This window comes from Entelurus aequoreus, linkage group LG20, assembly GCF_033978785.1.
Source record: "Entelurus aequoreus isolate RoL-2023_Sb linkage group LG20, RoL_Eaeq_v1.1, whole genome shotgun sequence".
In the NCBI taxonomy this organism is placed as follows: Eukaryota; Metazoa; Chordata; class Actinopteri; order Syngnathiformes; family Syngnathidae; genus Entelurus; species Entelurus aequoreus.
Window position 1 is genome coordinate 12,596,218 of NC_084750.1, and position 17,977 is coordinate 12,614,194.

At 33.5% G+C, this 17,977-nt stretch overlaps 1 protein-coding gene across 3 annotated transcripts in view; it reads right to left on the reverse strand.

Moving 5' to 3' along the window:
* Window positions 1–2,480: 2,480 nt before the first annotated feature.
* Window positions 2,481–17,977, reverse strand: part of anln (anillin, actin binding protein) — a 71,229-nt gene continuing 55,732 nt past the window's right edge. Inside the window, exons 19-23 of one of the 3 annotated variants that reach the window (XM_062029393.1) lie at window positions 16,496–16,608; window positions 12,311–12,397; window positions 9,156–9,263; window positions 6,333–6,505; window positions 2,484–3,258 (exon numbers count right to left, since the gene is read on the reverse strand). In XM_062029393.1, the coding sequence (XP_061885377.1) occupies window positions 3,144–3,258; window positions 6,333–6,505; window positions 9,156–9,263; window positions 12,311–12,397; window positions 16,496–16,608 (596 nt within the window). In that variant the 3' untranslated portion in view covers window positions 2,484–3,143. Of the gene's footprint in view, window positions 3,259–6,332; window positions 6,506–9,155; window positions 9,264–12,310; window positions 12,398–16,495; window positions 16,609–17,977 lie in introns of all 3 variants that reach the window. The other 2 variants (XM_062029392.1, XM_062029394.1) reach the window with 2 other exon arrangements.

Here is a 17,977-nt window from a genome sequence, read left to right on the forward strand (position 1 = left end):
TCATCAAACAAGTACTTGTATAGTGTAAAACACACAGTACTTCATCAAACAAGTACTTGTATAGTGTAAAACACACAGTACTTCATCAAACAAGTACTCTGTTGACACAAGAATTCCATCTGGTGTTTAGTGAAGTAGAAAATATTTATTAGCTTCCTTTAGATGAGAAAATTGTGTAAACAATTAAGAAAAGAATAAAAAATGTTCCATGAGTGACTTTTATTGCCAAAGTGAATCTAATGTGATTAGATAGTCACACCACAAGGTGGCGCCTTGACTACAAACACTTTTATTTGCTACTAGTCTTGAAAAATAACATCAGACTGTCATTCCAATCATTTCACATAAAGATGGAAATATTCCACCAAGTCAGAGAAATGGTAGTAAAACATCAAAGGTGGTGGAAACATCTACCTGTGAACGCAGGCCAGCAGGGGGCAAAATACTCCATGACGTCATCCCCTACAAAATGCACATGCACGTAATGATGTCATCATGTACATGTATTTTGTACGTGATGTCATCATGTACTTGTGTATTTATGTAACATAATGTTGTCATCATGTACTTGTGTATTTATGTAACATAATGTTGTCATCATGTACTTGTGTATTTATGTAACATAATGCTGTCATCATGTACTTGTGTATTTATGTAACATAATGCTGTCATCATGTACTTGTGTATTTATGTAACATAATGTCATCATGTACTTGTGTATTTATGTAACAATGTTGTCATCATGTACTTGTGTATTTATGTAACATAATGTTGTCATCATGTACTTGTGTATTTATGCAACATAATGTTGTCATCATGTACTTGTGTATTTATGTAACATAATGTTGTCATCATGTACTTGTGTATTTATGTAACATAATGTTGTCATCGTGTACTTGTGTATTTATGTAACATAATGTTGTCATCGTGTACTTGTGTATTTATGTGACATAATGTTGTCATCATGTACTTGTGTATTCATGTAACATAACGTTGTCATCATGTACTTGTGTATTTATGTAACATAATATTGTCATCGTGTACTTGTGTATTTATGTAACATAATGTTGTCATCATGTACTTGTTTATTTATGTAACATAATGCTGTCATCATGTACTTGTGTATTTATGTAACCTAATGTTGTCATCATGTACTTGTGTATTTATGTAACATAATGTTGTCATCATGTACTTGTGTATTTATGTAACATAATGCTGTCATCATGTACTTGTGTATTTATGTAACATAATGTTGTCATCATGTACTTGTGTATTTATGTAACATAACGCTGTCATCATGTACTTGTGTATTTATGTAACATAACGTTGTCATCATGTACTCGTGTATTTATGTAACATAATGTTGTCATCATGTACTTGTGTATTTATGTAACATAATGTTGTCATCATGTACTTGTGTATTTATGTAACATAACGTTGTCATCATGTACTTGTGTATTTATGTAACATAATGTTGTCATCATGTACTTGTGTATTTATGTAACATAATGTTGTCATTGTGTACTTGTGTATTTATGTAACATAATGCTGTCATCGTGTACTTGTGTATTTATGTAACATAATGTTGTCATCATGTACTTGTGTATTTATGTAACATAATGTTGTCATCATGTACTTGTGTATTCATGTAACATAACGTTGTCATCATGTACTTGTGTATTTATGTAACATAATGTTGTCATCGTGTACTTGTGTATTTATGTAACATAACGTTGTCATCATGTACTCGTGTATTTATGTAACATAATGTTGTCATCATGTACTTGTGTATTTATGTAACATAATGTTGTCATCATGTACTTGTGTATTTATGTAACATAATGTTGTCATCATGTACTTGTGTATTTATGTAACATAATGTTGTCATCATGTACGTGTGTATTTATGTAACATAATGTTGTCATCATGTACTTGTGTATTTATGTAACATAACATTGTCATCATGTACTTGTGTATTTATGTAACATAACGTTGTCATCAAGTATTTGTGTATTTATGTAACAATGTTGTCATAATGTACTTGTGTATTTATGTAACATAATGTTGTCATTGTGTACTTGTGTATTTATGTAACATAACATTGTCATCATGTACTTGTGTATTTATGTAACAATGTTGTCATCATGTACTTGTGTATTTATGTAACAATGTTGTCATCATGTACTTGTGTATTTATGTAACATAATGTTGTCATCATGTACTTGTGTATTTATGTAACATAACATTGTCATCATGTACTTGTGTATTTATGTAACATAATGTTGTCATCATGTACTTGTGTATTTATGTAACATAATGTTGTCATCATGTACTTGTGTATTTATGTAACATAATGTTGTCATCATGTACTTGTGTATTTATGTAACATAATGTTGTCATCATGTCCATCTTCTTCCGCTTATGTCTTTTGTCAACACATCAACAAACAATAACCATGTTTTAAACAAAGCAGGCATTTAATGAAGTTTCCTGAAAACACAAAATACCTGACAAATTTAAGCAGTGTATATATATATATATATATATATTTATATATATAAATATGTATATATATAATGCAGTAGCAATACATTTGGTATGCAGTAGAAGTAAATGTAAAGATAAAAGCTAGCCAGAAGAAAAAATTCATTACATGAAAATTGTATAAATGTTCAATAACGCACTTAGTTATTCAAGTACATTTTAAAAAGTCGTACATCCTGCTTTAACAGACCATTTCAAATCAGATTATAACAACCGAGAAATATGTATAATCTCCAAATACCTCCCACTTATAAAACTAAAAGTCAAGTGGAAATACTGTAAATAAGTAGAAAAGCTGTAGTGAAATATTAGTATGGTTCATCATGTCATGTGAGTATGTTCTTATTGTCAACATTAAGTGAAACATGTTTCGTTTATTAGAAAAACACAAAGAGAAAAATGGAAAACAAAGCTGCTATTTTATGAAGTGGAAATATTGAAATAAATATGTAACATTTTGACTGTAAACAATGTGATTTTATAGGCAGGAAGTGGAAAGTTGCAATAATATTCATAAAGTATACATTAGCACTACTTTTACTCTGTGAGTGTGCGCGTGTATTCAAGTATTGCATACCTTGGTATTATATACAGTAATGTCACACGCCAGCATAACAAGCATCTGGTCGCCACATGCGCAGATCTGCTAGAACCTGATTGATGTGCGTCATCCATGAATTCCTCTCAGCTTTGGTGTCTGCACTCAGCCAGTTTCTGCACGACACAGCACAACATTTGCATCAGTCGTCTGTGTACTACACAGGAAAAGTACAATTAAAGTATCATCTGTACTACACTGGAAAGTACCGTTGGCACTACGCTGGAAAAGTGCCATCACACATGAAAAGTACCATCCGTTCTACACTGTAAAAGAACCATCTGTACTTTACCGGAAAAGTATCATTGGCACTACACACGAAACATACCATAGATACTACACACGAAACGTACCATCGGCACTACACACGAAACGTACCATCGGCACTACACACGAAACGTACCATCGGTACTACACACGAAAGATACCATCGGGACTACACATGAAACCTACCATCGGTACTACACACGAAAGATACCATCGGCACTACACACGAAACCTACCATCGGTACTACACACGAAACGTACCATCGGCACTACACACGAAACGTACCATCGGTACTACACACGAAAGATACCATCGGGACTACACACGAAACCTACCATCGGTACTACACACGAAAGATACCATCGGCACTACACACGAAACCTACCATCGGTACTACACATGAAACGTACCATCGGCACTACACACGAAACGTACCATCGGTACTACACACGAAAGATACCATCGGTACTACACATGAAACATACCATCGGTACTACACATGAAACCTACCATCGGTACTACACACGAAACCTACTACCGGTACTACACATGAAACATACCATCGGTACTACACACGAAACATACCTTCAGTACTACACACGAAACCTACCATCGGTACTACACATGAAACCTACCATCGGTACTACACATGAAACCTACCATCGGTACTACACACGAAACATACCATCGGTACTACACACGAAAGATACCATCGGTACTACACATGAAACATACCATCGGTACTACACATGAAACCTACCATCGGTACTACACACGAAACCTACTACCGGTACTACACATGAAACATACCATCGGTACTACACACAAAACATACCTTCGGTACTACACACGAAACCTACCATCGGTACTACACATGAAACCTACCATCGGTACTACACACGAAACCTACCATCGGTACTACACACGAAACATACCATCGGTACTACACACGATACACACGAAACGTACCATCGGTACTACACACGATACACACGAAACGTACCATCGGTACTACACACGAAACGTACCATCGGTACTACACATGAAACCTACCATCGGTACTACACACGAAACATACCGTCGGTACTACACATGAAACCTACCATCGGTACTACACAAGAAACGTACCATTGGTACTACACATGAAACCTACCATCGGTACTACACATGAAAAGAACCATCGGTACTTCACATGAAAAGTACAATCAGGACTTCACCGGAAAAGTATAATTGGCACTACACATGAAACACACCATCGGTACTACACATGAAACATACCATCGGTACTACACATGAAACCTACCATCGGTACTACACACGAAACGTACAATCGGTACTACACACGAAACCTACCATCGGTACTACACACGAAACCTACCATCGGTACTACACACGAAACGTCCCATCGGTACTACACACTAAACATACGATCGGTACTACACACGAAACATACCATCGGTACTACACATAAAACCTACCATCGGTACTACCCACGAAACGTACCATCGGTACTACACACGAAAAGAACCATCTGTACTTCACATGAAAAGTACAATCATGACTTCACCGGAAAAATATAATTGGTACTACACACGAAACACACCATCAGTACTACACACGAAACACACCATCAGTACTACACACGAAACATACCATCGGTACTACACATGAAACATACCATTGGTTCGGTACTACACACGAAACATACCATCGGTACTACACACGAAACATACCATCGGTACTACACATGAAACATACCATCGGTACTACACACGGAACATACCATCAGTACTATAAGTATTACTAGGTATACGAGGTAGTACTTAACTGGTCACACACATATTGTGCAATGAAGTATTGCTAGGTCTAAGAGGTAGTACTTTGGTATTTCCACACATAGTGCACATTGAAGTATTAGTAGGTCTAAGACAAAGTACTGAGGTAGTACCACAAATGGTGTACATTGAAGTATTACTTGGTCTAAGAAGAAGTACTTAGAAGGTCACAGACGTAGTGTACATTGGAGTATTACTTGGTCTAAGACAAAGTACTTAGGTGTTACACATATGGTGTACATTGATGTACTACTTACGTGGTGACACACATGGTGTACGTTGATGTACTACTAGACAAAGTACTTAGGTGGTGACACACATGGTGTACATTGATGTACTAGTAGACAAAGTACTTAGGTGGTGACACACATGGTGTAGTACTAGACAAAGTACTTAGGTGGTGACACACATGGTGTAGTACTAGACAAAGTACTTAGGTGGTGACACACATGGTGTAGTACTAGACAAAGTACTTAGGTGGTGACACACATGGTGTAGTACTAGACAAAGTACTTAGGTGGTGACACACATGGTGTAGTACTAGACAAAGTACTTAGGTGGTGACACACATGGTGTAGTACTAGACAAAGTACTTAGGTGGTGACACACATGGTGTAGTACTAGACAAAGTACTTAGGTGGTGACACACATGGTGTAGTACTAGACAAAGTACTTAGGTGGTGACACACATGGTGTAGTACTAGACAAAGTACTTAGGTGGTGACACACATGGTGTACATTGATGTACTAGTAGACAAAGTACTTAGGTGGTGACACACATGGTGTAGTACTAGACAAAGTACTTAGGTGGTGACACACATGGTGTAGTACTAGACAAAGTACTTACGTGGTGACACACATGGTGTAGTACTAGACAAAGTACTTAGGTGGTGACACACATGGTGTAGTACTAGACAAAGTACTTACGTGGTGACACACATGGTGTAGTACTAGACAAAGTACTTACGTGGTGACACACATGGTGTAGTACTAGACAAAGTACTTAGGTGGTGACACACATGGTGTAGTACTAGACAAAGTACTTACGTGGTGACACACATGGTATAGTACTAGACAAAGTACTTACGTGGTGACACACATGGTGTTGGTACACTGGCTGACGAGAGTCTCCTTGTCGTCTTCTCTCTGAGGTCTAACTGTGGTGAGTTCAAGGGTGTTGGGTCGAGCACAGAACTCTCGCTTGGCAGCTTCCACCTTCTTACTGCTGCAGTTGACCAGGTTGATTCGACCAATAGGATTCTGAGAAAAAGCACAAAAAAAAGGTGTTTTTGTGTACTTTTGACACAATCAATATCGGGTCATAACGTGGTAGATAACACAAATACATCGGTCATGTTTTTATAAATAATCCTGATCATCAATTGAATTGTAATATTCCCATGGATTGGAATATTCACATGACATGTAGGGGTATACCACTTTTTCACTACTGATACAGGAGCCGATATCAGCAGAAATCATAGTAGTGTGTAATGTTAGATCAAGTGAAATGAGCCAATCAGAGAACAGTGGTAGGTGTTGTTATTATTCACCGTCTAGAATGCTGTCTTTAAGTAGAAGTGGAATGGTTTTGGGGTTTTTTGGCGACACCACAATAATTCAAGAAGTTAATGGGTTCACGACACAGTAAGTTGAAACATGCGGACACGTTTGTTCCTGGATATATTTTGTAATACGCTTCTGCCTAGAAGACTTTGTATGTGTAAGTAATGGGCAACTATCATTTCTTTATATTGACAAATGTGCTTTTTATTGTTCACTGATTATTATAGACCGTATGTCTAGATTGTGTGCTTAGCTGCTGTGTAGCTGCTGATAATAATAATAATAATAATAATAATAATAATGAAAGTGTATTCACTTCCATGTAAACCTGAAAAACAAAACCAAGCAGTATACTTTATAACAACTACAATACTTCTTGTGAACAACAAGTATACTTTAAAACAACTACAATACTTCTTGTGAACAACAAGTATACTTTAAAAAAACTACACTACTTCTTGTGAACGACAAGTATACTTTTAAATATACAAAAAGTATTGTAGTTGTTTTTAAAGTATACTTGTTGTTCACAAGAAGTATTGTGGTTTTAAAATATGCAAGAAGTATTGTAGTTGTTTCAAACAAATACTATACTGTTTACAAAAAAGTAATGTGGTTGTTTTAAAGTGTACTTGTTTACAAAAAGTAATGTGGTTGTTAACAAGTATACTTTAAAACAAAGTAGTTGTTTTGAAGTAACCAAGTATACTTTAAAACTACAATATTTTTCATAAACAAGTATACTTTAAAACAACTACAATACTTCTTAACAAGTATACTTTAAAACAACTACAATACTTCTTAACAAGTATACTATAAAACAACAGCAATGCTTCTTGTGAACAACAAGTACACTTGAAAACAACTACAATACTTGTATATTTTTTAAACAACTACAATACTTCTTGTGAACAACAAGTATACTTTTAAAATATACAAAAAGTATTGTAGCTGTTTTAAAGTATACTTGTTGTTCACAAGAGGTATCGTAGTTTTAAAATATGCAAGAAGTATTGTAGTTGTTTCAAACAAATACTATACTGTTTACAAAAAAGTAATGTGGTTGTTTTAAAGTGTACTTGTTTACAAAAAGTAATGTGGTTGTTAACAAGTATACTTTAAAACAATGTAGTTGTTTTGAAGTAAACAAGTATACTTTAAAACAACTACAATATTTTTCATAAACAAGTATACATTAAAACAACTACAATACTTTTTGTAAACAACAAGTATACTTTAAAACAACTACAATACTTCTTAACAAGTATACTATAAAACAACAACAATACTTCTTAACAAGTATACTATAAAACAACTACAATACTTCTTAACAAGTATACTATAAAACAACTACAATACTTCTTAACAAGTATACTATAAAACAACTACAATACTTCTTAACAAGTATACTATAAAACAACTACAATACTTCTTAACAAGTATACTATAAAACAACAACAAAACTTCTTGTGAACAACAAGTGTACTTGAAAACAACTACAATACTTCTTGTATATTTTAAAACAACTACAATACTTCTTGTGAACAACAAGCATACTTTTAAAATATACAAAAAGTATTGTAGTTGTTTTAAAGTATACTTGTTGTTCACAAGAAGTATTGTAGTTTTAAAATATGCAAGAAGTATTGTAGTTGTTTCAAACAACTACAATCCCGTTTACCATAAAGTAAGCTGGTTGTTTTAAAGTATACTTGTTTATGAAAAATATTGTAGTTGTTTTGATGTATACTTGTTTATGAAAAATATTGCAGTTGTTTTGAAGTATACTTGTTTAGAAAAAGTAATGTTGTTGTTTTGAAGTAAACCAGTATACTTTAAAACAACTACAATACTTTCTGTAGACAAGTATACTTCAAAACAACCACATGACTTTTTGTAAACAAGTATACATCAAAACAACTGCAATATTTTTCATAAACAAGTATACTTTAAAACAACCACATTAATTTTTGTATACAACAAGTACACTTTAAAAACAGCGTGAATATTTATAGTAAACAACAAGTATACTTTAAATCAACTACAATACTTTTTGTAAACCAGCATGTTGTGATTTAAATTAGGATTTTTATTACATTGTAATTTTGAGTAAATTTAGCTTTGTTTAACTTGTGTATTTCATCAACGGATTATTATGGGTTATTATTATTATTATGATTATTATAGAGTAAAGGGTTTGTTTACCTTGTGTCTTTCATCACCGGGGTATTATGGGTTATTATTATTATTATAATTATTAAAGAGTAATGGGTTTGTTTACCTTGTGTATTTCATCATCGGGGTATTATGGGTTATTATTATTATGATTATTATATTTGTTTACCTTGCGCCTTTCATCATCGGGGTACGTCCAGTAGGAGATGCAGTACCCTGACAAGACGCACCATCTTCTGTGCCAGGCTCCAAAACCGCTAACGTCCTCAAACATTGTCTGCAAAAAGAACAAAAGAGCCTTAATGAGTCAATGCAAGAGAAATGAAGTCTGAGATAAACATTAGCAGAATTTACAGTAAATGACTTGATGTAATAAAAATAGTCAGTTGGAGATATGCTCATGCATTTTCAAGATTCAGTTTCCAGTGCACTTTTGCATCAAGTGCACATGCTTCATTTAATTCATCTTCCAAACATGACGTTGTTGGTGATATTAATTTCACACGGTCATCTGGAAGTGCAACAATTCATGTCAAATTGCAAATAACTGTAATATTGTGGATTCATTTAAAGCACATTCCTTTACTTATGCTCAGAATGTGAAACTGGGCTGTTGTCTCCAAACTGTAGCAAAAAGGGCCAATTTTTACTGACCCTTGGCAAAGATATGAATTATTAATGAGCTATTCTATTAGCTATGACAGTAATTAGTTTTGTCAGCAAGAACACAAAGCTGAGGTGTCGATGTTTTTTTTCCAGGCACAATGATTGTTTTTATCATCTTTATTATACAAATTGTATCAAACTTGCCTCCATTCTAACTTTGGACATGTAAAATAAAGTTTTTAAGGAAACGTTTGGACAAGCAAAATAGTTAGAACATGTAAATTAAAATAAAAGTAAAATTAAGTTAAAAAAAAAAAAAAAAGGATGGTCATATAGAATAAAGTCAAATTAACTAAAAAGAAGTTTGGAAATGTAAACTAAAATAAATAAGTATAAATAAAGTTTGGACTTGTAGAATACAGTTTTGAAAAGTTTGGATATTTAAAATAAAGTTAAAAATGTTTAGACATGGAAAATATGACTAAATAAAATAAAGTATAAATAAAGTTAAAAACAAGTTTAGAAATGTAAAATAAAGTATAAATAAAGTTAGAACATGTAAAATATAGTTAAATAAAAGTTTTTAAAAAAGTTTGGAAATGTAAAATAAAAAGTATAAATTAAGTTTGGACATGGAGAATAAAGTTTAAAAAAGTTTGGACATGTAAAATAAAGTTAAAATAAAATGTTTGGATATGGAAAATATGACTAAATAAAATAAAGTATAAATAAAGTTAAGACATGTAAAATAAAGTTTTAAAAAAGTTTAGACACATAAACTAAAGTAAAAATAAAGTTAGAACATGTCAAATAAAGTTAAATAAAAGTTTTAAAAAAGTTTGGACATGTAAAATAAAGTATAAATAAAGTTTGAACTTGTACAATAAAGTGTATATAAACTTAAGACATGTAAAATAAAGTAAATAAAAAGTTTAGACACGTAAAATAAAGTATAAATAAAGTGAAATAAAAGTTTTTAAAAAGTTTGGAAATGTAAAATAAAAAGTATAAATTAAGTTTGGAAATGTAGAATAAAGTTTAAAAAAGTTTGGACATGTAAAGTAAAGTTAAAATAAAATGTTTAGATATGGAAAATATGACTAAATAAAATAAAGTATAAATAAAGTTTTACAAATTTTAGACCCGTAAAATAAAGTTATAACATGTAAAATAAAGTTAAATAAATGTTTTGAAAAAGTTTTGGACAAGTAAAATAGTTAGAACATGTAAATTAAAATAAAAGTAAAATTAAGTTAAAATAAAAATAAAAAAGGATGGTCATATAGAATAAAGTCAAATTAACTAAAAAGAAGTTTGGAAATGTAAACTAAAATAAATAAATATAAATAAAGTTTGGACTTGTAGGATACAGTTTTGAAAAGTTTGGACATTTAAAATAAAGTTAAAATTAAAAATGTTTAGACATGGAAATTATGACTAAATAAAATAAAGTATAAACAAAGTTAAAAACAAGTTTAGACATGTAAAATAAAGTATAAATAAAGTTAGAACATGTAAAATATAGTTAAATAAAAGTTTTTTAAAAAGTTTGGAAATGTAAAATAAAAAGTATAAATTAAGTTTGGACATGGAGGATAAAGTTTGAAAAAGTTTGGACATGTAAAATAAAGTTAAAATAAAAGGTTTGGATATGGAAAATATGACTAAATAAAATAAAGTATAAATAATGTTAAGACATGTAAAATAAAGTCTAAAAAAAGTTTGGACATGTAAAATAAAGATTAAATAAAGTTTGGACTTGTACAATAAAGTGTAAATAAAGTTAAGACATGTAAAATAAAGTAAATAAAAAGTTTAGACACGTAAAATAAAGTATAAATAAAGTTAGAACATGTCAAATAAAGTTAAATAAAAGTTTTTAAAAAGTTTGGAAATGTAAAATAAAAAGTATAAATTAAGTTTGGAAATGTAGAATAAAGTTTAAAAAAGTTTGGACATGTAAAATAAAATGTTTAGATATGGAAAATATGACTAAATAAAATAAAGTATAAATAAAGTTTTAAAAAAGTTTAGACATGTAAAATAAGGTATAAATAAAGTTATAACATGTAAAATAAAGTTAAATAAAAGTTTTAAAAAAGTTTGGCCATGTAAAATAAAAAGTATAAATAAAGTTTGGACTCGTACAATAAAGTATAAATAAAGTTTAGACATGTAAAATAAAGTTAAATTAAAAAATAAACAATAAAATGCAATAAAGTATAAATGAAGTTTGGACATGTAGAATTAAGTTTGAAAAAGTTTGGACATGTAAATGAGAGTATAAGTAAACATGTACATGTACAATAAAGTTAAAAAAAAAGAAAGAAAGTGTGGACATGTAAAATTCCTGATCTATTGTGTTCATTTTAAAGATGCAGCATAAGATCCCACAACCATGTTAGCTCCAAACATCAACATAAGGTCTCGTTACAAAAGCGTATGATTTCACTCGCATTTTTACGTCATTTCGATCCCAATTCTCAAGCATCTCTTACGTGTACATGTGCGCACATGAGAGGCATGATTGACAGCCTGAACGCCAATCATCTTATTTGCTGTGTTTTTACAAGGTCTAACCAATATAGCAATTATTTATTACATCTGTCCTCTTAAAGTGATACTGCTAATATACCGCATGTTCCAAGTCTTGTATCAAATGTCACCTTCTGCAACTTTGATCAAATAAATGGAGAGCATTTCAGGGCTTGCACTCACCAGGAAGCCTTTTTCCTCCACGTTGCATCCAACCTCACACTGCATCTTCAGGTAGACGTGTCCTTCCAGAGGACACAAGAACGGCACCTTGAACATAAGCACATGTACTCGCTTATTAAAAGCATTTCTTTTTTATTTGCTCTTTCATCATCATTTGCTCTATTATTAGAAATGTCCACACAATGCTGGTGATGAAATACAACACCAAACATCAGTGAAGTTGTCACGTTGTGTAAATGGTAAATAAAAAGAGAATACAACAAATCCTTTTCAACTTATATTCAATTGAATAGACTGCAAAGACAAGATATTTCATGTTCACACTGAGAAACTTCTTCTTTTTTTTTTTGCAAATAACCATTAACTGAGAATTTAATGGCAGCAACACATTGTAAAAAAGGCATTTTTACCAGTGTGTTACATGGCCTTTCCTTTTAACAACACTCAGTAAAGGTTTGGGAACTAAGGAGACACATTTTTGAAGTGGAATTCTTTCCCATTCTTGCTTGATGTACAGCTTAAGTTGTTCAACAGTCTCCCTTCTCATATTTTAGCCTTCATATTGCACCACACATTTTCAATGTCTGGACTACAGGCAGGCCAGTCTAGTACCCGCACTCTTTTACTATGAAGCCACGCTGTTGTAACACGTGGCTGGGCATCGTCTTGCTGAAATAAGCAGGGGCGTCCATGATAACGTTGCTTGGATGGCAACATATGTTGCTCCAAAAGCTGTATGTACCTTTCAGCATTAATGGTGCCTTCACAGATGTGTAAGTTACCCATGTCTTGGGCACTAATACACCCCCATACCATCACACATGCTGCCTTTTACACTTTGTGCCTAGAACAGTCCGGATGGTTCTTTTCCTCTTTGGTCCGGAGGACACGACGTCCACAGTTTCCAAAAACAATTTGAAATGTGGACTCGTCAGACCACAGAACACTTTTCCACTTTGCATCAGTCCATCTTAGATGAGCTCAGGCCCAGCGAAGCCGGCGGCGTTTCTGGGTGTTGTTGATAAATGGCTTTGGCTTTGCATAGTAAAGTTTTAACTTGCACTTACAGATGTAGCGACCAACTGTAGTTACTGACAGTGGTTTTCTAAAGTGGCCCAGAGCCCATGTGGTGATATCTTTTACACACTGATGTCGCTTTTTGATGCAGTACCGCCTGTGTGATGGAAGGTCACGGGCATTGCCGCTTACGTGCAGTGATTTCTCCAGATTCTCTGAACAATTTGATGATATTACGGACCGTAGATGGTGGTGGCGGGGGTGTATATTGTAGCGTCCCGGAAGAGTTAGTGCTGCAAAGGGTTCTGGGTATTTGTTCTGTTGTGTTTATGTTGTGTTACGGTGCAGATGTTCTCCCGAAATGTGTTTGTCATTCTTGTTTGGTGTGGATTCACAGTCTGGCGTATATTTCTAACAATGTTAAAGTTGTTTATACGGACACTCTCAATGTAACCTGTATGGCTGTTGATCAAGTATGCGTTGCATTCACATGTTTGTTCGTACAGAAGCCGCACATATCTTGTGACTGGGCCGGCACGTTGTTCGAATGGATGGACGACAGCTCATAGAAGATGTTAAAGGCAGTGCCTTTAAGGCACGCCCCCAAGACTGTGGACTACGAGATATGATGACTGATGAACACCTTCGTTCGATAATGAGGGTTGCCTCAGCTTAAAGCCCGAGCCCCGACATTAATGAACTAGCATCCAAGAAAAGATGGCAGGTATCTGGCTTGGGCACATGAGATTAGATCAGTGTGTCGCAAACTGAGCAGTTTAAAGTCCTGAATGGTTGGTTTATTCATTGTTATTTTATTTTCAAATGTATTAGCCTGTGGAAAAAGTTAATGTTGATATTTACCTCAAAAGGCTGCAAATAGAAAAGAGGTATTCAATTTTTATTGATATTTTTTAATAACTATTATTATGATTTTAAACTGGATTTTGCATGTCACTATAAAGTTATATAAGCCTTGCTTGTTCAATATTCAATGCTAAACTTGTTTGGGTCCCTATTAAAAGGTTCATTTGTTCAACCTTTGTTCAGTTTTACATTTTGGCCCACTCTGTATTTGAGTTTGACGCCCCTGACCTATGGGATGTTCCAAATAAGAGTTTGATGAGCATTCCTCAACTTTCTCAGTCTTTTTTGCCACCTGTGCCAACTTTTTTGAAACATCTTGCAGGCATCAAATTCCAAATGAGCTAATATTTGCAAAAAATAACAAAGTTTACCAGTGTGAACATGAAACATCTTGTCCTTGCAGTCTATTCAATTGAATATAAGTTGAAAAGGATTTGCAAATCGTTGTATTTAGCTTTAACTTTTAGATTCAACATTCAGGTTCAGATTTAACATTTATGTTTAACTTTTAGACTTAACATTTCGATTGAACATTTAGGTTTAACATTTATATTTATATTTGGATTTAGATTCAACATTTAGGTTTAACATGTAGATTTAGATTAAACATTTAGCTTTTACATTTAGATTTAGATTACACAATTAGCTTTAACATTTAGATTTAGATTAAACATTCAGCTTCAACATTTAGATTTAAAATTTAACATGTAGGTTTAACATGGAGATTCAGGTTAAACATTTGGCTTTAACTTTTAGATTTAGATTAAACATTTGGCTTTAACATTTAGATTTAGATTAAACATTCAGCTTTAACATTTAGATTTAATTAGGTTTAACATTGAGATTCAGGTTAAACATTTGGCTCTAATTTAGATTTAGATTAAACATTTGGCTTTAATATTTAGATTTAGATTAATCATTTGGCTTTAAAATTTAGATTTAGATTAAACATTCAGCTTTAACATTTAGATTTAAAATTTAACATTTAGGTTTAACATGGAGATTCAGGTTAAACATTTGGCTTTAACTTTTAGATTTAGATTAAACATTTGGCTTTAATATTTAGGTTTAACATTTAAAATGTAGCTTTAACATTTAGATGTTTATTCAACATTTGTACTTAACGACAAGATTTAACATTCAGCTTTAACTTTTAGATTCAACATTCAGGTTCAGATTTAACATTTATGTTTAACTTTCAGATTGAACATTTAGGTTTAACATTTATATTTACCGTATATTTGGATTTAGATTCAACATTTAGGTTTAACATGTAGATTTAGATTAAACATTTAGCTTTTACATTTAGATTTAGATTACACAATTAGCTTTAACGTTTAGATTTAGATTAAACATTCAGCTTCAACATTTAGATTTAAAATTTAACATGTAGGTTTAACATTGAGATTCAGGTTAAACATTTGGCTTTAACTTTTAGATTTAGATTAAACATTTGGCTTTAATATTTAGTTTTAGATTAAACATTTGGCTTTAACATTTAGATTTAGATTAAACATTCAGCTTTAACATTTAGATTTAAAATTTAACATTTAGGTTTAACATTGAGATTCAGGTTAAACATTTGGCTTTAACTTTTAGATTTAGATTACACATTTGGCTTCAATATTTAGATTTAACATTTAGGTTTAACATTTAAAATTTAGCTTTAACGTTTGGATGTTTATTTAACATTTGAGTGTGAATGTTGTCTGTCTATCTGTGTTGGCCCTGTGATGAGGTGGCGACTTGTCCAGGGTGTACCCCGCCTTCCGCCCGATTGTAGCTGAGATAGGCTCCAGCGCCCCCCGCGACCCCGAAGGGAATAAGCGGTAGAAGATGGATGGATGGATGGATGTATTCTGTTTTTATTTACCATTTACACAACGTGACAACTTCACTGCTTTTGGGGTTTGTACATCACATAGAAAACAAATGTTACTCATAATGTGAAAGATGCGTATAAATGGTAAATGTGCTTTTTGAAACAATGTACATGCAACCTAAATTGATATAAAATCATAGAAGCGCTGACATTTATCGAGTTTATTATTAGCATATTGTGACAAAAACGTCACGTCTGACATTCGTAACAATTTTTATGCTAAAGCTTGTGGTATTTTGCTTGTTTTCTAAGAATTCATTGACAAATATAGTAAGGGAATTGGACTTGTAATATTTATTCAAGTGTTAAAAGGATTTAGAAGGAAGCATGAGCTAGTGACAACATCGAGAGTGTTCTTGGGAGCTATTGTGTCAAAGATACTTGAGAGCGGGACAAATATGGAAGAAGAAAGGCTGCATTACCTTCTCTAAGGGAAACTTGCTCTTCCCGGTGGACGAAAGTGTGAGCTTGTGAGATCCAACCAGGACAAAGTTGCTGCTTCGAACGGCGTTAGGACCTCCTGGACTGGCAACAACTAGGAAGAAACAATTTGCTTTCATCAGTCAGAAATCCTTACGGTCAATAATTAGGAATCAAAATAAGTCGATCACAATCAGTGTTGGGACTAACGCGTTACTGTAACGCCGTTAGTTTCGGCGGTAACTAGTAATCTAACGCGTTATTTTTTATAACTCAGTTACCGTTACTGCATGATGCGTTACTGCGTTATTTTACGTCATTTTTATGTAGTATCGGCTAGAAACAGAAGATCTGAGTGTGTTTTATTGGAGCGCTCTGGTGGAAAAGAAGAGGGGTGCTTTCTGTGGGTGGGGGAAAGCACGCCGCAGGGGAGGCGTACTTCGGGGCTAACAACCTTCACTTTACCCGGAAGAGGGTCTTTATGACGAGACCGGCGGTTTGTTGCAACTTTGTGACTTTATTGGACGCAGCCGTCCACCAAGCTAGAACACCTGCACGCACTCACTGTCGCCGCTCCCTCACCTCTCTCGCCCACTCACTCACTCACTGACGTCACTCACCTCACATGTTGTCATATCTTAAAGGGCCACACACACACACACACACACACACACACACACACACACACACACACACACACACACACACACACACACACACACACACACACACACACACACACACACACACACACACACACACACACACACACACACACACACACACACACACACACACACACACACACACACACACACACACGCTACTCTCATAACAACTAACAAGACATCATGGTGAAGCCAGAAGTCGAGTTTTTTAACATGGAGACATTCTCAATACTTTTCTTTTGTCGAGCACAAAGAAAATAACATTTTAGTTAAATGCAAGTTGTGTCTTGGATCAAAGATCCTATCTACTTAGAGTTAAAGTTAAAGTGCCATTATGTTGCAGCTATTTAAAATAGTTTTGTCCATTTTTTCTGGCCTGAAATAAATTGGCCCTTTGAAACATATCTTTGTCTTTGTGTGTTGTGTGTAGACCACATTGTTTGTGTGTCGTATGTAGACCGCATTGTTTGTGTGTCGTATGTAGACCGCATTGTTTGTGTGTCGTATGTAGACCGCATTGTTTGTGTGTCGTATGTAGACCGCATTGTTTGTGTGTCGTATGTAGACCGCATTGTTTGTGTGTCGTATGTAGACCGCATTGTTTGTGTGTCGTATGTAGAGCACATTGTTTGTGTGTCGTATGTAGAGCACATTGTTTGTGTGTTGTATGTAGAGCACATTGTTTGTGTGTTGTGTGTAGACCACATTGTTTGTGTGTTGTATGTAGACCACATTGTTTGTGTGTTGTATGTAGAGCACATTGTTTGTGTGTTGTATGTAGAGCACATTGTTTGTGTGTTGTATGTAGACCACATT